Source organism: Vicugna pacos, chromosome 30 (assembly GCF_048564905.1).
Source record: "Vicugna pacos chromosome 30, VicPac4, whole genome shotgun sequence".
Taxonomy (NCBI): Eukaryota; Metazoa; Chordata; class Mammalia; order Artiodactyla; family Camelidae; genus Vicugna; species Vicugna pacos.
The window spans coordinates 10,371,739-10,395,378 of NC_133016.1; the positions used below are offsets into that span (position 1 = coordinate 10,371,739).

At 44.6% G+C, this 23,640-nt stretch overlaps 1 protein-coding gene across 4 annotated transcripts in view; it reads right to left on the bottom strand.

Annotated features, from left to right (window-relative positions):
• Positions 1-18,636, bottom strand: part of TNFRSF11A (TNF receptor superfamily member 11a) — a 50,440-nt gene extending 31,804 nt beyond the window's left edge. For 3 of the 4 annotated variants that reach the window (XM_072952209.1, XM_072952208.1, XM_072952207.1), the window contains exon 1: positions 17,955-18,071. In XM_072952209.1, the coding sequence (XP_072808310.1) occupies positions 17,955-18,032 (78 nt within the window). In that variant the 5' untranslated portion in view covers positions 18,033-18,071. Of the gene's footprint in view, positions 1-17,954; positions 18,072-18,580 lie in introns of those variants that run through there. The other variant, XM_072952210.1, reaches the window with a different exon arrangement.
• Positions 18,637-23,640: the final 5,004 nt, after the last annotated feature.

Consider the following 23,640-nt stretch of genomic DNA (forward strand, 5'->3'; position numbering starts at 1 on the left):
AAATGTCGATTTACTGAATAAAGAATACAGTCACATAATACAAAATTCAAAAGGTGCAAGAGGCTGTTGGGGAAGGATCCATCCCACTGTCTCCCGGCCACCTCTCCCCACAGGTAACCAACAGGACCATTTAGGGGCACATCCTCCTGGAGGCAGAGTACTCATCTGTGACCCCTTCAGGGTCTAATCTGTAGAAGAGCTGCCTCGGAGGCCAGCAGGGATCAGGTCTGTCGCAGCACTTGTGTTTTGGGGAACAATTTGATTTATGGTACTTAGAAGTCTTATAAAAAACCAGCCCAGGTACTGACAGGGTCCTACTATAGTTCTTAATCGATAAACTACAAAAATAATGTTTGGCTCACAGAGTTTACATGGACTAACTTCTGTTTCCTAACAGACTTGCCCTGAATTTTTAAGAAACAATGGAGTCTGTTTATAGCAAATACCCTTTACATCTCCCTCCCACCCCCTGCCATATGAATTCCTTGGAAAGCCTTAAAAAAGGACTTAAAATGGCAAGACAATACAGCTGACTTATCTGCCATCTGTTGCCTCACTTTCTTGCGTGTTTTCTATTGTGTATATACTTGTTTCAGGGCATACAGGCTGGTATTTAATTTTAACGGCTGACAAACTCTTTTGGAATAAGCAAGTCCACAGTCTGTGCAAGGTTTTGCAAAGCAGGGGGAAGATAATAAATTGTAAATCAAATTTTTATTTTATAAAGCTTTTATAAAAGCAAACTCTTCATAAAATTCCATGGATTGATTTCCTGATGCAGTACCATGTTATTAGGTCTAATCCTGAAAAACCCCAAGCTGAAGAAACAAAACATTTCTGCTGGCGGAGCTACACAGACTAAAGGCTCCGTATTCGGAAGCCTGTAGGGAAGTCTGACTTAAACGTTTATTTTTTGTGCTGTCAGTCAACCCTATTGTAGTGAAAGTCATTATAAATACTAAAATTACTTTCCTGCTCTACTGAAAATTCATGCTGACAGATAATAAAACAGAAAGAAGCTTGGTCTCTCCTGTCAAATCAAGAGGAAAAGAACCCAGCCCAGAAGAACAAATGAGGGATTTTCCATAGGTTTTATTTTATAAAGTATCATCCATGACCATATTTGAGAATTTGGCTGTTAATTAAGTAAAGATGATATCAAACTTCTGAATGTTACAGTGGAACTGAAAGATGTGGTTTTTCTTGAGAGAGAAACTATTGAACATGAAAATAACACCTCACTTAAGAGTCCTGCTACCCTTGAAAAAAAATCCTTTAAACAAAGTCACGATTGGAAGTGCTCCAACCCAGAAGAGACTAGAAACCAATTCCTGGAGACCTGTGTTCCCCAGGACACCAAGGGAGCGGCTTCACTCTGCCGGTGTCACGCCAGGAAATTGCTCCTTGTTGAAGCCTTTGTTTTCTACAAACAAATAAACAACACATAAATAAAAAATCGCAGTCATAGATCAGAGGAGCCTGCAAGCAAACGCTGTCCCTCTTGTCCACTTCTTTGAATGTCTTTTTTCTCTGCTGGCTGGGAAGTCAGGCCAGAGACAAGGTCTAAGTTTCTCCCCTGAAAATGTTTCAGTTAGTGAGTCAAAATGCAGACTCTTTAAACTGAGATGCTCTGGGGGACCTGCTCAATTTGGCCCCTTTTCTTAGGTCCTTTCCTCCAGGAGCTCCCTTCTCTATTCGACCTAGCTTTCTGTTCTCCGCCATGGCCATGGTCACATGTCTGTTACAGGAAGGAAAGCATCCCACTGTGATGCTTCTCAGTTCCAAGTTCAGAACTGGAAGCGGATGTCACAGTAATTTATAGCTAAAAAATCGGATAAGACAGGTTTCTGCAGAAAACAGAAAAATCAAATACTAACTGAAGTCAAGCTCAACACGCCAGACGTAGGGATTTAGTGGAGAAGAGGCGGGTGGGGCCTAGAGAAAAATATGGGAGGCGGGAGGAGGCCACCTGGCCAGGTGGCTCCACTGGCTGGTTAGGGCCGGGGGGGGCCTCAGGGCAGGACTCTTCTACCCGGGGCAGCTCTCAGGACTGAGCTTCCAGCCTGGCCTGGACAGAAGAATGCCTGACATTTCTTCAACAAAATTGTCTACACTTTTACAATCTGAAGACATGGGGGAAGAGCCAATTGGAAGCCTTAGTCTCCTCACCTGTAAAATGGAGCTAATAATTGTGCCCATCCCACTGCAGTGAGGATGAGATGGGATAATTCATGTAAATGATGTAGCATCGGCAAGTGTCAACACTCAGTAAAATTGAAGGCTCTGCCTCCTCACTCTGAGGCGAAGGACCTTTCCAGGAGGTTGCTGGGAGAACAAAGTGGGACAGTCATCGTGTCCGTCACTCAGCTGAGAGGCGCACACCTGGCTGGCGTTGGTAGAGAGGCTGCTACTGTGCGCACCTGAGTAGGCTGGTGAGCATCAATTACTTTTATCAGATCGTTCCCTGAGGGGGTGGAGGGAAAAAGACTGTCGCCTCCCTTCAGTCAGTGATGTAAGCCAGGATGGGGGCGGGGAGAGCCTTGACGCAAAGCCTCTGCTGATAAAGTAGCCACTAGATTCTGTCGGTGATCTCTCTAAATTCACACTGAGCCAAGTTATGACCAAGTGCCCTTCTAGACATTTTCATTTTAAATAAACTAGACAGGCAGAATTTCAAGCTTATAGATTTACAGAGACAACCTCAGAGTGATTTCTCTTTTGCACAAACCAAAGCTTCTCATTTCAGAACAACATTACACAAGTGCCTATGAAGATAGTATGTTATCAATTAGAGCCCGAGAATAAAAGGACAGCTCTGGGGGCTCTTCTGGGCACCTGAACAGATCACCCTGAGCTCCCTGGGAGACACTGAATGGTGGAACACGCTAAAAATGCAAAGACCCCCAAGTCATACCAGCCAGGTACGTGGTCAAAGCCATAACAGAAGAGGGTACAGAGAATCAGAGGGTTTCAACAGAAAACTCCCTGAGTGTTTAAAATACTGCAGTTTACTTTACAGAAATAAATTTTATATACAGCTCTTGAAAAAGAAAATTCTGCTGCTCAAAGTGACACTCTGTTCTCTGATTGGTACCATGTGAAAAGATGTGTCTAGTTTGTTAAGAGAAGAACGTGAAGGAAATTATGATTGTCACAAAGATTATAACTGACCTGCTACTGAGGGATTTGGGACACTCCAAAAATGCATTTTATGAATGTGTTTCCAGTGATAAAGAGTACTCAAAACTCCACCTTGAAGGCATTCATCACAGCTGGTCAATGCCCGCTGGTCTCACTGAAAATCACTAGTATGAATCGACCCCCTTCCCCTCATCCTGACCACCCCCCATAAGGGGGCTGCGACTTGATTTACTCACGGTGCAGATAGTAAGGTAAGGCCAGTCATTCCTCTGCCTGAATCATTTGCCTTCACCGTGTAAAATGACTTTTCACATGATTATGACCATGTGAAATTTTATAAGAGAAATTTTGGCCTAGTCAAGGGTTTAATAATCAAAAGCACCAGTCTCTTAAAAAGCTCTGCTATCATCACACCTTCAAAGCCGTCTTCCCTGAGCTCACATACTTATGCAAGGGATTGGCCTGGTGTGGGACAAAGAAATGAGCCCATCCCTACCCTCTCAAAGCGTCCAGCGCCGGACAACACAGGCAGATAGAGAGGAGAGAAGACTAACAAGAGACCCACTCAAGAATGCAAGAGCAGGTGCCCTGGAAAAATCCAACCTCCACCACATCCCTGGATTCAACCCTCACTGGTCCTGGACAGGGACAGAGAGGGAACTCCACCCGGGAGTCAGGGGAAGGAATCACAGAGGGAGGTGCACAGGGCCGGGAGGGAGGCCAGGGCGAGAGGCAGAGGCAGAGCGGGAGAAGTGAGGCATGGGAGGGGGTGCAGTGGGAGGCCTGGGGTGGGGCCAGCCCAGGTGGGGAGACCCTGGGGGTGCTCTGACGCTGGGACGGGGTAGGGGCTGCTTCGGGGCCCAGAGGAAGAGGCAACCAGGCAGCTGCAAAGAGTGGTAGAATAAGAAGGGCCACTAAGAAAGTGCAAACTCCTTTGACAATGAACTGTGTCTTATGGCAGGAATGACCAGTGTCTCAGGGAAGGAATAACCTTGTAAAGAGCTGGCATGAACAAACAAAGCAGTGAGTCTGGATCTGCAGGAGGAGCAAAGAAAGTGGTCCATTTCAGGAAGGTGAGAAAGGGCTGCCTCCATCGCTAAACACTGAATTTGGCTCTTTTTTACGCCCATCCTTTGATCGCCCATTCTTTAAAAACTTTGGAGTACTTTACTTAAAAACCATTTTTACTGGGGCAAAATTAATATATATAAAAAACAAAATTTGCCATTTAAGCCATTTTTTTTAGTGTACAATTCAGTCACATTAATTAGACTCACCATGTCCTGTAACCATCACCACTATCTATTTCCAGAACACTTTCATCATCCCCAAAAGAAATGCTTTTAACCACTACAGAGTAACTCCCCATTGTCCCCTCCACTCCTGGGAACCCTGGAGTTAACTGATAACTCTCCATCTTCTCCAGCCGCTGGTGACCTCTATTCTCTTTTCTGTCTCTGTGAATTTGACTATTCTAGGTACCCTGAGTAAGTGGAATCACACAGTACTTATCTGTGTGGCTTATTTCACTCAGCACGGTCTTCAAGGTTCATCCACATTGTAGCATGTGTCAGAACTTCACTCCCTTTTATGGCAGAATAATATTCCATGGTATGAACTTGTCACATTTTGTTTATCCATTCATCTGTCAGTGGACATCTGGGTTGTTTCCACCCTACTGTGAATAGTGCCGCAGTAAACACTGACACACAAATAGCTACTTGAATCCTTGTTTTCAGTTCTTTGGAGTCTGTACCTGAGTCACATGGTCATTCTATATTCAGCTTTTTGAAGAATCACCAAACTATCTTCCATAGGTGCTGCTCTATTTTAATACATTCCCACCAGGAATGCACGAGGGTCCCAATTTCTCCACATCCTTGACAACACCTGTTATCCCCCCTCTTTTTTTTTTCATAATATCGATCCTAATGTGGGTGAAGTGGTCTCTCTGTGTGGTTTTGATTTGCATTTCTCTGATGACTCATAGTGCTGAACATCTTTTTATGTGTCTGTTGGCCACCTGTATATCTTCTTTGGAAAAATGTCTATTCAAGTCCTTTGCCCATTTTTGTGGGGTAATTTAATTTTGCCTGGTCCTGTTCACAGGACTTAGTTTAGCTGTCAATAGCACTGACTCACTAGAGAGGACAGAAATGTACCAGAAGGCTGTAGGACCCTTTCACCATCTTGAAAGAAATCTTTGATTTTCCTATTTTAGAAAAACTTTCCCAACCTAAATAGCATCAGTGCATGGTTCTCTACAAAATCATCTAGGAAGTTTAACACTTAAGTAAGATATGCTCAGTGAGTTTACAACCTACAAGTGGGACAAATTAAATATGCATTTGCTGGGGAGAGTATAGTTCAAGTGGTAGAGCACATGCTCTGCATGCACAAGGTCCTGGGTTCAATCCCCAGTACCTCCTCTAAAAAACCTAATTACCTCCCCTACAAAAAAAATTTTTTTTAAATTAAATACCCATTCATTTGCTCCTCAAATGTTAATTGAACACATCTTATGTGCCACAGACAATTTTAGGTTTTGTGGCTACAGTAGAAGGACCCTAGAGAGAAGAATTGCTTATAGTCCATGGGAGAAGAGTGACAATTTAAAAAAAACACGTAATGGAATCTGGTTGTAATGACCGTGATGAAAAAAATAAAACAAAGCACGATAAGCAAGGTGATGGGAGACTTTCGAGCAGAGGGAAAGAGGCAAGCTAGTAGCAGGCGTCAGGAGGACAAGTGTTCCAGGTGGACGTAAAAAAGCATAAAAATGCTGGGGGAGGGAGCGTGCCCGCCTTGCCCAGGAACTGCAGGAAGGCCTTTGTAACGAGGCGAAGCAAGGGGAGGCTGGTGTATAAACCAACCAACCGCACACGACCGATGACATAATTTACCCAGAGAGCGAGTGAATGTGAGCCTGCAGCTCCCAGACTGTGTGCTACTGACTTTAGGTTCTTATGAGACATTGCTGTTACCCCATAACGTTTTGAATAATAAGCACATCGTGGTATTTTTATCACCAGGCAGGAAATACATTTGCTCTAAGATTTTTTAATTTTTATTTTTAATTGTGATAAAACCCAAAATTTATGATCTTAACCACGTTGCCATATTTTTAAAAAATAGGTATTATACACAGAAAGAAAAAACCTGACTTAAATCAGTTTTGATTAAAAAAAAACCTTAAAAATGTAAAGTAATTGTGGCTATAGGAAGTCTTGGCATATCCACCATTTTGATTTAGCAAACGTAACAATCAACTTCATGATCTGTCTTGAAAGTTGCTTTTTATGGCCCCATCAGCGTTTTTTTTCCTGACCACCTTGATTCCAGATAAGCTTTCTTTTTTTAAGAAAAAAAGAGTAGTGTACTTATTCAGACAGGAGCCTATCAAAGGGCTATTGATTTTTGCTCATCTCTCTTTCTTCCTTTCTCCACAATGCGTTTATTATCTCTCTTCCTAGAAAAGAAAACATATGGCTCAAGGGAAAATGAAGAAATAGCCTTGCGTTTCAAAACTTTAATTGTAAGTTTCTTTGTCTTCTGGAGAGATAAAGGTGAAAAAAGTCTGCAGCTGTGGGCTACCTGAAATGAAGGCGCAAGGAACGTTTGTTTCCTAAACATGATAATCAGGATGGGTTTGACGTGTCCTTGTGTCCTCACCCCACAGGCTCCGGTGAATGCCCCTTTATTCTCCCAGTGTGAAAGGATATTTTTTTTTTGCCATTCTTGAATTTTTTTTTTTTACCCTTTATTCATCTGAGATGAGAACTGCTTTCTCTTCTTTCCTGTTGGAAGCATTAATGACCCCTGTGCTTCCACGCAGGCCCTGGTCTGCTGGATGTCAAGGACCTTTCCAGGTTCTGTCTCTATTCCGGGGGTGGACCAAGCTAAGAAGGCCTCAAGCCCCCAAAGTGGCCGGGGAAGGGACAAGACTGCCCTGGCTCTCAGAGTGAAGTATAGTGGTTCTTAAATGTGCACAGAATCACCTGGAAATCTAATTAAAATGCAGATACTCATTGGGTAGATCTGGGGTGGGGCCTGAGATTCTGCATTTCTAACAAGATCCCAGGGGATGCTGGTGATTAAGTGGCAAGGTCAGAGATCGTTTAAGGCCAAGATGAAGTTCTCCTCAACGAGCCCTGCCCAGGATCCCAGGCCTAAATCACACTACAGCCCCTTGCTCCCCATTTCTTTCAGACCACTATTGTGGCCCTACTTAACCTTCGAGCCCGTGTCAACTAGGCTGAAATGTGAAATCACTGATGCTGGCCATTTTGGTTTGACCGAAGATCTCCCACCTTGACTGGTTAGACCCTTGTACTAGATGGTCTGGCATCCACCCAGACAGTCTCCTATCCCAACCCCTTTGATGCACTGTAGTTAGTTGTTATCTGTGTGTCTGCCCTTCCCGGTAGACTGTAGCCTTGCAATGAGGCGCTCAGCATACCTTCTGCCTTCCCCCATTCACTGTCCCCAACATTTGTCAACCGATGTCCCTACACCACTTTCAGGGCTACTCCCTGCTTGAGTCTTTGATTAACTCTGCACTCACTGGCATTCCAAGCCCCCTCACCTGGTTCTGAGTCCCCATGTCTGCTCCTCACCCACTGCTCACCCACACGCCACTCTACGAACCGCAGCCGCTCAAGGGTCGACCTTGTCCCTGTGCTCTGCTCAAGCCTTCCCCGCCTTTATTACCAAGACAGATGCCAGCCCTCTCTCGGGCTTGGCACACGTCCAGCCTCTTCTGAGGAGCCTCGCCCAGAGACTCGCCTGAGATATCCTCTACCCTTCCCATCATCCTACTACGCACCCCATGTAACCACATCTTACAGCCTCCACTGTCCTCTGTGGCCATATCCAAGGGCTTCAACTAGAAGTTCCCCCAAAGGACTAAGCCAGTGCTGGCTACAGAGCAGGAGTCCCCAAGATGCTGGACCTGGATGGAAGATGCAGTGGGGAGACTGACCATGTCATGATGGCTGGGGTTGGGTCACAAGACACCACTGCCCCGGCTTCTGGAATAATCATTACCATGCCGGGCAGTCTTCACCTATCTTGCTTTTCGAGACCTAAAATCCCACATCCAGCACTATCCCTGGATTCATCTGAACTTGTCCCTCTTCTTCCTATTTTAATTTGATTAACACAGTTGAGCTTCACCTTGTCTTGCTTCAGCCACAACTGACCTCAACTTTTTTTAAAAACAAACTCAACCAACCAATATTATTCAGTACCTTTCAGCACCACCCTTTGCCAAGCGTGGGAATCTGACTCTTCTCCACTGCCATGTTCACAGACCGGTGCTTCTCAATCCTTCATGCAAAAGAATCTCTTGGAAATCTTATTAAAATGCAGATTTTTCTAACAAGCTTCCAGGTGACGTGGTTGCTGCTGGTCTTTGAGTAGCAAGGTCAGAGATGACATTAATGACCAAGAGCCAGTACTTTCTCATATCTCCAGACTCTGTACAGTTATCTCCATCTATATAATGGACATGGAGAACTGCCTCTCCCGTGGCTGGATACAGACACCATTTATCTTATGGAACACATACTGCGTGCCAGACCCTATGGCTGGAGGCTTTCCCTTCCTTATCTCCCTTATCTCCCTGCTACTTCACAAAGAGATGAGGCAGCCTGCTCAGACAGTTCGTGATAAGTACCCTGGCACAGTGCCATGCACACAGCGAATGCTCAGATTCTCGGTAAATTAATGAATAATTTTTCCTGGAGGACCGTTGTGATCTTTTAACTTCCCTTTACAGAAGCCTATAATAGTTTCCTACTAGTTCAGAATCAAATCCACACTCCCAAGCATGAACTTGGAAAGGCTCCACCAATCTGGGGTAAAATTAGAGACACTCTTAGGGGGAGCGGTTTGCAAAATCAAGATCAGAAATCTCTTCCTGGGCTCAAATTCCCTTTCTAATCAGGATAGAACACAGGTCCACCTAACACACAACACAGCTGCTCCGGCCTCTGACGCTGTCGCTCACACAGGGAGCAGAATGCCTCACACTGGATGAGGCCACTGTCATGAGGCCACTCTGGACTCACTGTCCGGGCACAGGTCAGCCAGGCGCCCATCGCTCCTGCATTCTCTTGCCCGTGAGGACTGCTCTGCCCAGTGAAGATGACCGGTTGTGCATTCTAGTGCTTTGGTCATTTGTAGTTTTACACACAAGTAGGACCTCAATGGCCTGGTCACAGGGACACCAACTGGGGCAAGGAAAACCTAAGCCCATAGGAAGGGGGCACGTTTTCATGGTTTCATTTTTTAATTTTTTAAAACTTGTGACCATTAGAAATTAATGGGTTAAAGTTTAAGACCGTGGATTTAGATTTGTGCCATGATACAGACATCAAAGTAGGAGCCCCGGTCATTTGGGCCAAGAGCGATATCCCCAAATTCATGGTTACTGTGGTAATACTAAGACATATAGAGCCTTTAAAATATAATAGAACTACATTTAACCTCTCACCGTCTGCTGCCCTGAGACCTGGAGGCCTTGTTCCCCGTCACCCCCTCCCTTGCCACCCCATACAGCACAGGGCCTGGCAGGTGGCAGAAGTGGGATAAACACCAGCCTGTGAACTGTCTTGACAGAAGCAGGAGCAGGGCTATGGTGCAGGGATATAGTACAGCTTATTTTTGGTGGGGGAAGGGTGCACAGAGGAGTCAGAGATGCCTTTGCTTTGGGAAGTGGCAGAGATGATTCAATATGTCACACTTCTTTTCCTCCTGAGTCAGGGAGCAATCAGCACACAGACCCTATGCTGAGAATGCTGAGGGTGTCTGTTCAAACTCAGGTAGTCTTAAAGACACAGCATTTTTCTTTCTGCTTAATAACAGTTAATAACAGAAAGCCCTCAATGAGTGGACATCCTTGAGCAGATCTGGTTACGCTATTTCCCAAAACACTAAAAAAAACTTGCTTTTGTTCCCCTAGTTCTGGAGGTCTCTTTCTCTGCTCCCCACCCCGTCATAAAGGCGACTGCATAAGCAGTTTCCCTGAAGGGTCAAGGCCATACCACTGGAGCAGAAGCCTGGGAGGGGTTTCAGCTCTGTCATTTCTGAGCTGTGCAAACTGGGCCTCTCTGTGCTTCAGTTTTCTCATCTTCCTGGCAAGGGAGAGTGAGGATTAGAGAAAATCTGTGTCAAACCTCTAGCCCATGCCTGGCACACAGTGCGGATTCAACAAAGGGCAGGTGCTTTTAAGAAATTAATCATATAATATTCACTTACAGCTGTGCTCAAAACCTTCTTTACGGAATCCTAAGTCCACAGCAGTGGTTCTCAGACTTAAGCGTGCATCAGAATCCCCTGCAGAGATGGTTATACCAAGTTGCTGGCCCCCACTCTGAGGGTTTCTGATTCAGTAGGCCTGGGGGAGGGGACCTGGCAATGTGCATTTCTAACACATCCCTAGGTGCTGCAGACGCTGGGTCCAGGGGCCACTCTCTCCACAGGGCAGAGTCCTAACTCCCTCCTAAGGTTTGCTCACACGGCCCTTCACCACTAACCAGGAACTTCTCCTATCCCAACTTGTCCTTGTCTCTGGTCTCTGGCCAGCTCTGGGCTCCAGACAGCTGGACAGGACTTGATTTTCTCCTGTATGGCTTTGCCTGTCCCCACCTCTGTCCCCTTCTCTGCTCTCTCTGCCCTCAGAATCATGCCTGTCCTTCCAGTCCCAGACAAGCACTACCTGCCCGCTCTCCGCTGCAATCCCCTCCTATTTTGAGCTTCCACGGAACCTTGCTTGCATGTCTTAGCAGTTTTAAACCCACTTATCTGCAAGGCATGAGGACTGTGCTATCTTATCTTCCCAACTAGATGGGGAGCTTTCCTGGGCACAGGCCACGTGGGGTACATCTGATGTTTTCCAGAGTGCTTTATGGGAGTGCAAAACCAGGGTCCTGAGAATTGGAAGGAAAAACGCTGACAGAGAGGTTAAAGGAAGTAGAATGAATAACCCGAGCAAGGGGAAGCAGTGGGCCGACAAGCTTCAACAAGAGAAACACAAAAATAAAGATGACGTTGACCAACTGTTCTCTACCCCATGAAAGAACAAATTTGAGGCAACGGGGTCACATCGTGGCATAGTATTAGATTTAGGTCTGCTCTAGGGAACGTCCTGACATTGGGAACTGTTAAATGATGCACCGGATTAGCAAGGGCGGATGTGAATGACCTCTACTACGCTTGAAAAATGGAATGGATTCTCAATTACCTTGAACGTTTCAGATGAGATCCTGCTTGGGTACAAGGTTGAGGGCCCTGGATAGGTTTTTTTTTTTTTCAACTGGATATGAGTTTGACAGCTGACTGTGCTACTTAAGAATATACTTTTAAGTCAGTTGCTAACTATATCCCTAAGAGGAACAAATATTTTTTAAAAAATCAGAACCTTAGAATAAGTGGCTTGTTTCCCATTTGGGGGAGGTAATGAGAACCCAAGCCAGCAAACTCTGTGGTGCTAAGAGGATTTGTGTGATATCACACGCCCTCTCCCGACTTGCCAGGTTTAACCGTCACATTCACGAAAAGTTAAAAGTTTTTCTTCCTCATTTTTAATGGAAAGTCTTCAAATTTCTGGTAGCTGGAGGAAGTGCCATGTACTCTTCAACGCTGAACAGGAAATGTAATAAGTTATTCTTACTCCGATGAACTGAAAGGGTGCTTTCTGCAGTCGGTTCTTCCTGACCCTTGGAAACCTGGCAGCTCTCTGACTTTGCTTGTGCCATACAGGCATCTGGGTCACCTGCTGGCCTAGGACTTTTTTGGGTAGGGTAGGCCCAAGGGGGCTGGGCAGACAGGAAGGGAAACATTCATCTGAGGCACTAACATCCACCAGGAAAATGTGTTTCATGCAAGCGAAAAGTTTTTGCCGCGCTACGGGTCCAAGGTAAACAGTGCTTCAGTTAAGGGCAGGTGTCCCATCTGAGGCCAGTGTGGGAAGACCATGGGTCAGGGCTGACGTGGGACCCTCTGGGGATCACGGGGTGCTTATCTCTTTAGTCCTGAGTTTTTAAAACTCTGCCTACATCCTGAACTTCTAATTCTAAAGACACCTTTCGGTCAGGAAATGGCTCTCCATTCCAGAGCACACACATTTCCTGCAGATCCTAATGCTTTGGGGCCAGCTCTTTGCTTGTTTTCACCTCTATGGAGTCTAAGGAACTTTGCCTCTCAACAACATAATCCAAAGCAAGTGTGAGTCCACATCCTCAACAGCATCCTTCTTCATTGTTTGGGGGAAAAAAAATCCTTCTTGAACCTGAACCTGATCTGATTTTGATTTGGACTAAGACAGAAATTTCCTTATTAAACTGTGAAAAAATACAATCAAAATGGTCAGCTGTTTTGTTCTGACATCTACCACATTTTTTTTCATAATCAGTCCAACCACATCCTTTGCCCCGGTATCTTCAGCACCTATCACAGCTCGCTGGCTCTGAAATCGCTCGTGCATTTGGCTTCTTTCTCTTACCCCATCCCTGACCTGATTCAAGCCTTTACCAGCTCTACCTAAACCAGAGACTGTGGCCTCCTTATTGGGCCTGCCCCCGGGCACCCTTCTCCATAAAGCACAAATCAGATCAGTCCCTCCCCAGCTCATGATATATCGAGATAAAATCTAAACTATTTTCCTGGCACCCAAGGCCCTTGAGTGCTGGCTCTGCCTCTCTCCCCGCCTGCTCTTGGAGTCCAGGAACGCTGTCCTCTTTACAGTTGCCTGAAAACACTGCACCCTGTCAGGCCTCCCCAGTGTTCCCACCACCAGACAGAGCACGAGCCACCCTCAAATCCCTGGCCCAATGCTGTCGTCTTGTCCCTCTGTTTGTACTTTCGACACACACAACCGCATGGTAAGGAAGAAGAGGATATTTTCCCTGGCACTTTCAGGCTGGTTAAACAGTCTAGCCCGAGTGCTCCCCACACCCTGAAAGCACTCCGGTGACACAAGTGTCCCCCTGCCTTCTAACCGTCTGCACGTGCCTAGACTGGGCGCTTCCAGGGCTGTGCACCGGTTCTCTGCCTCCTTAGCTCCCCACTGCAGAGCGTCCCAAATGGAGGAGGCGATCACTTTGTTGAACTGAAGGAACACATGGAGCACAAACGCAATCTCATTTCTCACTGTTGAGCGTCGTACCCGGAAGTCGGTGGTGGCCCACAAAACAAAGACAGAAAGTTAGCCCACGTGCAGGCAGAATGTGCTTCAGGCGGCTGACCGCGCTGCCGTGAGGACAGCCGCGCCAGCCCCGCCGGCCGAGCCCAGCGAGACAGGCGGCAGCTGCCAGGCCAGCAGGCGGGTCGGGCTGCAGGAGACAGCCTGGCGGCGCCTCTGGGAACGAGGACCCAGATGCGGGCCGTGCGGAAGCTCGGGCGCCGCCCACTCTGCGTTAAACCTCAAAAGCTCGCTGAGAACTTCAGACCGACCGGGCCTAATGTTTTGCTGAAGTCCACTGTCTCACTCTTGGTTTCTTCCAGCTCAGGGCTTTGGTTGGGGGCTGGTAAGGATGAGTTGAGCTCAAACCGGTGTTTCTAGCAGCGGTTCCTGGAGGAAGCCCACCCATGACGGCCAGAGAGAAACACAAGGAGAAGGTGCCGGACTTCTGGCAAACCAGGTGGAGAATGTACAGGTGCTTGGACGGAAAATCACCTGCCGGACAGAATCCCACCCAGGCTGGCTCTGCGTGTGTGCAGGTGGGGTTAGGTCTCCTTCCCTTGAGGGCTGGGGTCAGGTCGCTGCAGGGAGACAGCAGCCAGGCTACCGGCTGTTCTGGGGGCACCTGGCCGAGGGGAGATGCCCTGGGGAGATGCTCACTCTTAGAGCTGAGGACCTTCAGGGAGGGATGCAGACCCCCATCCACAGCAAGAACAGCCTAGACAGCATCCCGTCCTCTGGACTCACCATGTGGGAAAAGCACTAATATCTTTTTCCATGCACTTCAAAAATAGGAAAATACCATGGGGGAAATTTTAATACTGACCTGGCAGAGAAAGTTCAGGCAGCTCCTTCTTTAAACAACACCCTCTGCAAAGGAGGCCCTGCTTTGGAACTCCCCTTTTCATGGCCTCATAAAACACTGATTTATTGACCTTCAAAGATACACCTTTATTGTTTCAGTTTTCCTGGTGTAAGAATTTCTGGTAGATAACTGAAAAAGCAAGTTCATATTTCCTTATCAACACGGAGAACATGTTCATGTTACAGATTTGCCATTTTCGGGGGAAGTGGTGGGAAGGAAATAATGGGGGAGGCATTCGAAATATCTGTTATCAACAAAAGGACACTGATCCCTGAGTCTGTGATTCTCCAAACAAAGTATTAACATACAGCCAAGTCTTCCCTCTAGGAGGGGCTGGTGGGGCAGGAAGAGAGCTGGGCAGGTGCGGGCACCCACCTATCCTAGGGCCCTGAGCCCCACCCGGGGATTTCCTCTGCGGGGTCTCCCCACAGGCCTTTCCAGGGACCTGCAGCCTATCTGTTTTTGATCAGTCTACCTTAGCACCTCAACAAGGGCCATACAAGAGTTATCTCAAAAACTATAAATGTTTAATGTCCTGCCTGTCATTGGGTTTCTCGAATTAAGCCATTAAGCTTTGTGCTATCTGTAAAGCCATAAAATTTTTTTTTTCTTTTTTTGGCAAGATTCCTTTAGGCCTAACCCACTCACACCACCTTCTTAAATAGAAAGCTCTCTTCCCCAACTGCCTCTTGGAATCATTCCTTCTCTGACCCTTGATTTCCTCCTCATCCTCCCAAGACCACTTCAGAAGCCCCCTCCTCCAAAAGCCCTCCGTGATTCCTCCAACTATACCCTCTGTCCTTCCCTCCACTGCCCTGTGCTTCTCATATCACAGGCTGAGTAGTTATTATCACAGCTTCACCCGTCTTGTCCTCAACTGGACTGTGACCTGTGAGGACACAGCTATGTCTTCACCTTGTTTGTCACCAGCACAAAGTTTTACATCCCATGAATGTTTGCTGGCTTGGATATGAGTGAATTTGCCCTTAGGTCTTGGATAACTGAGGATACACATGGGTGTGTGATCAATTACCCTAATGAAAACAACCTGCTCCTATAGTTTCTTAACTGGAATAAACAACAGGACTATCAACATAAAAACTTTAAATGGTTTTTTTTTCTGTATGCAAATAGTCTCCTTATGTCTGAACACAAATTCCCTCACATGTACAGGTGCACAGAAATATCACAGAGATGTTTTAAAAGCAAAACTTACAGCCTTCCAGGTAAGCTGAAATTGATTTAATACAATACAAATGAAACTAAATACAATACTTACAGATAAAGCATTCTAGAAGCTGTTTCTGCCAACTATTTTATAAAACCAATACCCCCCACTGTGATAAATAACATCAATGGATCACCAATGCAATTCCTTTTTTTGAACCAATACAACAGGTTGGCCAAATAAGCAGTAGTTGAATACAGAGTGCTTGAAACCACAGTATCTTTGGAGGAAAATATTGCAACATTACATCAAGCTTCACTTTTCAGAATTAATGGATTTCCACTAGGGAGACTGGGCACAAACATATCATTTGATTAGAGCTATCCCAGCATCATTTGAGTGTTTCCTGTTTAGCTATGATTTAAAAATGCACATAATTCAAGTAGCCAAAAGGGAAAGGGAGGGGAGGTGGCACTTGCTGAAGATATCTCTGAAAAATAAATATGTTTTTTTCCAACCAGGTAAAACAATTTTATTTCACAGTTGTCTTTAAAACCACAAAGACACTATGTTCTCCATATAAAAACGTTAGTACAGATAGCTATACTTTCTAGAAAATGATTATATAGACCCTCTTAAAGAAAAATGTACCCCATTATTTGGTTTCAGTAAAGTTGCTTGAAAAAAAACTCACTGTTTTAGGACTGATTCCTAAAATGAAAACTAAATGTTTTGATAGCATTTGCTGTTAATGTTAGAACCTACTGTATTTTATACATATATGGATGTAGCCTTGCAATAACAATGTGAGATTCTTTTTTAAACTGTGAGCAGTGAGCAGGTTTTTCTCAGGTGGTTAGCTGTTCACTGGAGTCTTGGTGTCTTAGTTCAAATAAGGTAGCACCCTGTCCAACCTGTTGAACACTTAATTAAGCAACACCAGAAGTGCTTAAAATGAAAAAAATTCCATTAGGTTTTTCCGCCTTCTTTTCCTTTAACCATTCCTAGAGATTCACACAAGTAGAAACGAAATGGACTGAATTTTCATGAGAATTTTCTGCTCCCGCCCACTCCTGTTATTTCTGTCGAGGCCGTAATACCAGGCTGGCATCCCCTCCTTCTCACCCAAATACAGTTCTACAAGTGCCTCTCTCCTGTCTTCACAGGGTTCTGTGCAGTTCTGCTTAACAATGCCAACAACAACCTAAGCCAGTTTTAACAGAGAAGGGAAATCTGAAACTGCCGAAACCCAGAAAACCACCAACATTTACCCTTCCCTCTGAGGGACTTCCAAGTATACAAGACTCTTACAGTATTTGTGGTGCTGGGTTTCCTGCACCTCCAGGAGGACAGAAAACCAGTAACTGTCTTTATTTACTTAGAGACGGTACTGACTGATCTAGTAAAGACATTTTTTAGGGGGGCCGGAAATGTGGACACGGATCTAGGAAGGTGCTCATTTTCTGGCACCTCTAGCCCTCTTCATGCTGAAGCCCTTTATCAGCCCCGTGATACTCCAGGGGGAAAGGCCCCCAGGGGAGCCCCTGGTGCATCCCCGCCTGGGGAGCCCCAGAATCGCCCGGCACCAGTGAGACTCACTACTGCCTTGCTGGGCCCACCTGCCCCTCCCAGCCCCATCCCGGGCTGAGGTCACGGAGAACAGGGGTGTTTCTGGCTCCACCACTGGCTCAAGCACCCCAGGTACCTTGGTGTCTCCAACTGCAAATACTATGTTGTCCTAACATCATCAAAGAATTTCTAAGGATAAGCGATTCCATGTTATTCCGGGTAGATACTGAACTGGTGGGCCTTAAAATCTTTGTGGGGGCAGTCGGAGGGGAGAAAGGAGACATAAAAAAGAGGGGAGCATTAAAAAAGAAATCTGATGTCAGTTTTTCTGAAGAAACTACCAAATTCTGTTCCCATACACGCTCTAGACATCCCCACGAGGCGATGATCGCTCTAGTCTTCAGACAACCAACGAAACAGTTGGGGAAAAGGTGCGAAGCCCAGTTACAAGCCCAAGTTACGGCGAGCTCCTGGGGAACTCAAAATGGCCCGAAAGGAGACATCGCATTTACGATGGTTACTTAGTACGGGTATTGTCTGCGACTCAATTTTTCCCTGGCTTTTTCTGTTCGCAGGGGAAGGGGCTGTGTCTACGCCGCTGTGTCCGCAGCGGCTACTCTGAGGGGGCACCTAGTAGGTGCTCCAGAAATGTGAGAATTAACGATACCACCAAAGCCTGCTACTATGTGGGACTTTTGTAAGCGCCAGTGTCTGGGTGTTGGGGTCCCGCAACCCCCTCTTCTGCGCCCTAAGACCCCTCCACTCGCCCTTTTCCACCTTCCACCTTCCACCGCCCAACTCGCAGCGCCGCAGCTTTCCGCCCTCCCCGCCCTCAAATCTTCAGCTCCTGCTTCTCCGTCCAGGTCTCAGGACGTCTGGCAGCCGCCGCGCCCCGTCCTTTCCCAGCTCCCGTGGAGGCGTCGGGCGCAGGGAGCGGGAGCCCGGGCGGCCCTCCGAGGAGCGCAGCGACGGGCGGGGAAGGCGCCCGCGAGGCGGCGGGGGCAGAGGGTGCCCGGCGACCTCCTTACCTGCAGCAGGCCGAGCAGCGTGCAGAGCGCGAGCAGCGCGGGTAGCGGGCGGCGGCGCCGCCGGGCGCGCGGGGCCATGGCGCGGAGGGGCGGGCTGGGCGCCGCGCTCAGCGGCCTCTGCGGCCCGGGCCGCGGGGCTCCCTGGGGCCTCGGAGTCCGCCCGCCCCGCCGTCGCGCCCCGCCCCGCGGCGCCCCGCCCCGGCACCTGTCCCCGCCCGGGCGGCTCCCCCCTTCCCGCCGCGCCCGCCAGATGGGGCCCGAGCGCGGGGCGCGACGTCTCCTTCCCTCGCGTGCAGAGAGGGACAGGGTGGGAGCTGAGGTGCTCTCCGTGCCCGCCGCCCGCGTCCTCTGCCCCGCTGGGCGCCCTCGAGCGCAGGTTTGCCTGCGACCTGCCTTAGGGTGCCTTTCACGGTCGCAGACGTGGCTGGCCTGCTTCCCGGGACTCGGGGGCCGGATGCCCGGGGAAGGACAGCCGCCCGGCGGCCTGGCCCGGCCCCACGCCCGCCTCGACTCGTCTGTCAGGCATCCAGGCCGGGCCTCCCAAAGTGGGTGCCCCGCGTCTGGGAGTTAACGAGGCGAGGATCTCCACTGGGGGTTCCCTGGACAACAGTGAAAGGATCACCCACTCTAGCGTCCGGCACGCTTCGCAGTGTCCTCGTCCACTTTTCCGGTCAGCAGACACTTCCTCCGGCCTCCCCCCGGCTGCCGGCCGCCGCTGTCTCCGCCCCGCGCCGCACTTCCAGGTGGTGCCCGGGGCACGCGTCTGCCCAGCCTTCGCATAGATAACTTTTTGAGTGAAAACGCTTGTTTCTTGTCAGTAGAATATAGTTTGAATTCCTAGCGTTCCAGAGCCATCAACATCCCTTACTTTTGGCCCCGCATGTGCTGTATATTCATGAATATTCCATGTGCACTCGAAAAAACTGTATTTCACTGTTGCTGGTTGAAGTGTTTTGTAAATGTCAGTTAGGTCAAGTTGGTTAAAATAGTCAGTGATTTTGTCTCCTTGTGAGAAGGTTGTGAAGATTTCCAACAAAAACTGTGGCTTTGTTTTTCCTTTCAAGTTCCGTCAGGATTTTCCCCCCTACGTGTTTGAATCTCTGATGAGAGGCATAAACATTTAGGATTATTATGTCTCTGCTGAATTGACCTTTTTATCATTATTACATGTCCTCCCTGATCAGTGGTTAAATTCTGTCTTCCGGAGCCTTTGATATTAGTTGTATAGCTACTTCACTTTTCTTATGAATAGCAATTACATGGTGTATCTAATGCTGCGATTTTAATTTATCTATGCCTATATAAAGTGACAGCATATGGTTGGGTTTTGCTTTTTCATTTTATCCAGTGTGACAATCTCTATTTCTTGATTGAAGTGTTTAGGCCATTCACATTTAATGTGATTATAGATATGGTGAACTTTGCTATTTGTTTTCTATTTGTTCCATCTTTGCTCCTTTTTCCCTTTTCTTACCTTCCTTTGGATGTTTTGAGTATTTTTAGGATTCTTTTTTTTTCTCTATTGTTAGCTTATTTTATGTATCTCTTGCTATGTTTAGCTCTTGGTTTACAACATGCATCTATGACATCACAGTCTACCTTCAGATAAAATTCTGACACTTCAGGTATATTGTAAGGACCTTAGAACAGCATATTTCCATCTTCCCCTCCCACCTTTGTGTTACTGTCACCACGCTAGTTGCCTTGCTTTGCAACTCTCTGCTTTGCAGCCCGGTTGGTGTACTGCCCAGTTACTTTTTGCTTTTGGAAAACAATCTGGTAGTGTTGATTAAAAAATTTTAAGTGCTTTTGACAAAGCAATTCCATATCATAGCAAAAGAAGCACGTTACAGAGTTATATCATCACATATTTGTAAACAATAATCAGAAACATGATTTTATTTATATAAGCAAAGGAAGTTTCTGGACAGACAATAATAATAGTAAACACTAATAGCATACTTACACTTACAAATTCATTTAATCCTCGCAACAGCTTTATAAGGAGTACTACTATTAGTCCCATTCTACAGATGAGGAAACTGAGGCAGAGAGGTTAATATCTTGCCTAGGGTTACTTGCCAAGAAGTGACAGAGATGGGATTCAAATGTCTGGCCCTGGAGTGTGAGTTCTGCTTCACTAAACACCAATTTTTTTTCTTCTTTTTTTCAGGTTTTCTTAAAAATTGAACTGTATGTATAGTTGATTTACAATATTTGTTAGTTTCAGATGTACAGCAAAGTCACTCAGTTTATGTACTTTTATATATATATTCTTTTCCAGATTATTTTCCATTATAGCTTGTTACAAAATATTGAATATAGTTTCCTGTGCTATACAGTAAATCCTTGTTGTTTATCTGTTTTATATATAGTGGTGTGTATCTATTAATCCCACACTCCTAATTTATCCCTCTCCCCCACTTTCTCCTTTGGTAATTGGAAGTTTGTTTTCTATGTCTGTGAGTGTTTCTCTTTTGTAAATAAGTTCATTTATATCATTTTTAGATTCCACATATAAGTGATATCATATATTTGTCTTTCTCTGTCTGACTTACTTCACACAGTATGATAATCTCTAGATCCCATGTTGCTGCAAATGACAATATTTCATTCTTTTTAAGGCTGAGTAATATTCCATTGTATGTATGTATATATCCTTTATCCATTCATCTTTTAAAGCACCAAATTTTTAATACTAGATGAGTTGCAAAAATGAAACGAGAAACTACTAATTTTAACTTTTCATATTCCTATGCTATTTACACTGAGGAAAAATTACTTTTGCATTTTAACTGACAGGTGTGTAAATTTGGTAAATAGATGTTGAAACTCAGAGGAAGTAAGTACAGGAATGGTCAAAAGTACAGATTTTAAAAATGTGTAACTGGCCTACTGTTGTCTTGATTGTGGAGACAGGCTTTCTGGCAATGGTGGTGGTGTGAAATTATGATTTTGATAAAAGGAACTGACTTGTGGGAGAGGGTACTTTCACTGTGGCACTTTAAGAGAAATACCAAGGCTGACTCCTGGCACATTTCCAACATCACCCCCTTCTTTTTTCAAAAAAGATTAGGGGACTTAAAACTTCTGCTTGGAAAGCCCCAGAGGTGAGTGTGCCAGTTTTGGAAGCACTTTGAACAATAGAATGTCCACGTTAACATATTAAATCTAGTAAAAAAAAAGTTTAATTAAAAAAATGAAATTACTTTTAAAGACTTTCTATATTTACAAAACTATTACTCAAATAACTCAAATATTTTATGAAGATTAATGTAGAATACATTTGCTATCAACAAAATCCACTAAAATGAGCTTGAGGACATCATCTTTCCTAGATAAATAGCATTATTATGAGAAACATGGAAGTAAGTTAAACCAAATGTTATTTTTCCCTATTAAGTGAAGGATGCACACACTATATAGCTAAAGAGACTGTTCATCATTGACAGAAACTAATTTAAATGTTACTTATGATTTTTAAAACCCTCACATTTATAAGCACATGTACAATTAAATTTTGGTTATATGTAATAAATGTAAAATATATTTTAAATAATAGATGCTTTAACATTTATTAAAGTTAAACATTTCCAAATTTTAAAAAGTAATCAGTTGACAATGATTTTTTTTATTTATTCTGTGGAAAAACAAAACACATTATACAAATATAGGAATCATCAGTTTATTTGAAAACTCTTTTACATGGATAGTGTGCACCTCACCCTGGAAATCCCCACCACTCCCACTTCTGCAAGAACTCTTTAGTTTTCAGAATCAAAAAGGTAAAATAAAAGTATGGCTATTATTTTTGTTTCTAGCAGGTGGTTTTTAAGTGTTACATTTTAACAGTCTTCATTTAGGCACCAGAAAACAGGCACAATCTTGTTAATGAAATGCTTATAAATGTCAGCAAGAATGAGAATTAGTCAGTTCATATAACTTTTTTCACATGATGATACAAAAATAATTACTGGCACAGAGCTAAAGAGAATGTATAAAAAGCAGAGTTATTAGGTAAACATAAGACTACAAATCTTTCAGTGAAAACTTACTAATAAATACAAATGGTTTTATTACCTACCTTGTTATGGTTTGCTCTTCCTCTCACCTCGCCTACATAAAACACTTTTTAAACAAAAGTAAACCATTGATCAGTGTCCACTTACAGATAAATCAAGGTGCAATACTATCACATAATGACACCCAAACATAATAGGAAGACTTTTGAGCTGTACACATGGGCACCTAGCTTGCCTTGGTAGACAAGAATGTTTTTCAGTTCTATAGTTCTATTTTGGTATTGAAAACAAATGAATTTCTAAACTGTACATGTTGTAGTTATCACATGCTTTCTAGATATTTTGTTATATATAAAATGGTTTCAAGTGGACACAAGGATTTAATTTGCATTTCCTCTACTTCTTCCTTCTTAACCCTACCTTAATAATATGGTGGAGAGTGACTGTTTATCCCTTAGACATGAACTAAAGGACAAGGATTATCCTTTACACTGATGGCAACGTTGTATTGGTTAGGTTCAGACTGGCTCAACAGACAACTGATGCTGCTATCTAGATTGAGATGGAATGATTTATTTTAAATAATATTTTTATTGAAGTATAACATACACAAAGTGTACAGCTTGATGAATTATCATAAAATGAACACATGCATGTAGCCAGCACCCAAATCATATAGTAGAACATTACTGGCACCCCAAAAGCCCCTTCATGTTCCGTTTTAGGCATTCCCACTTATCTTTCTTGATAAATTTAATTATAATACCACTGATTAGTTTTGACTGCTTTTGAACTTTATATAAATGGAGTCTACACTATGGTATGAACTATTTTGTGTGTGGCTTCTGTTCAATATCATGTTTGGGGGAGTCATCCATGTCGTTACTGTAAAGCATTCCAGTATATGACTGTATCACACTATATTCATCATTTCACTGGTGAAGGATATTAGGGCTATTTTATACGTTGGTGGATTCAGATTGCTAATATTTTATTTTATTTTTTATTGAAGTGTAGTTGATTTACAATGTTAGTTTCAGGTGTACAGCAAAGCGATTCAGTTGTACATATATGTACATATACATATTTTTTAATTATAGCTTATTATAAAAAATTGAATATAGTTCCCTGTGCTATACAGTAGGTCCTTGTTGTTTATCTATTTTATATATAGTGGAGTGTGTATGTTAGTCCCAAACTCCTAATTTATCCCTCCCCTCCTTTCACCTTTGGTAACCATAGTTTATATTCTATGTCTGTGAGTTTATTTCTGGTTTGTAAATAAAATTTGTATCTTTTTTTTAGTTCCATATATAAGTGATATCATATAATATTTTTCTTTCTCTTTCTGACTTACTCCACTTAATGTAATTATCTCTAGGTCCATCCATGTTGCTGCAAAAGACATTATTTCACTTTTTTATGGCTCTGTAATATTCCATTGTGTGTGTGTGTGTGTGTGTGTGTGTGTGTGTGTGTACACATACCACATCTTCTGCATCCATTTTTTTGTCGATGGATATGTAGGTGGTTTCCATGTCTTGGCTATTATAAATAGTGCTGCTGTGAATGTTGGGGTGTGTGTGCCTTTTCAAATTGTAGTTTTCTCCAGATATATGCCCAGGATTGGGATTGCTGGATCATATGGTAAGCCCACTTTTAGT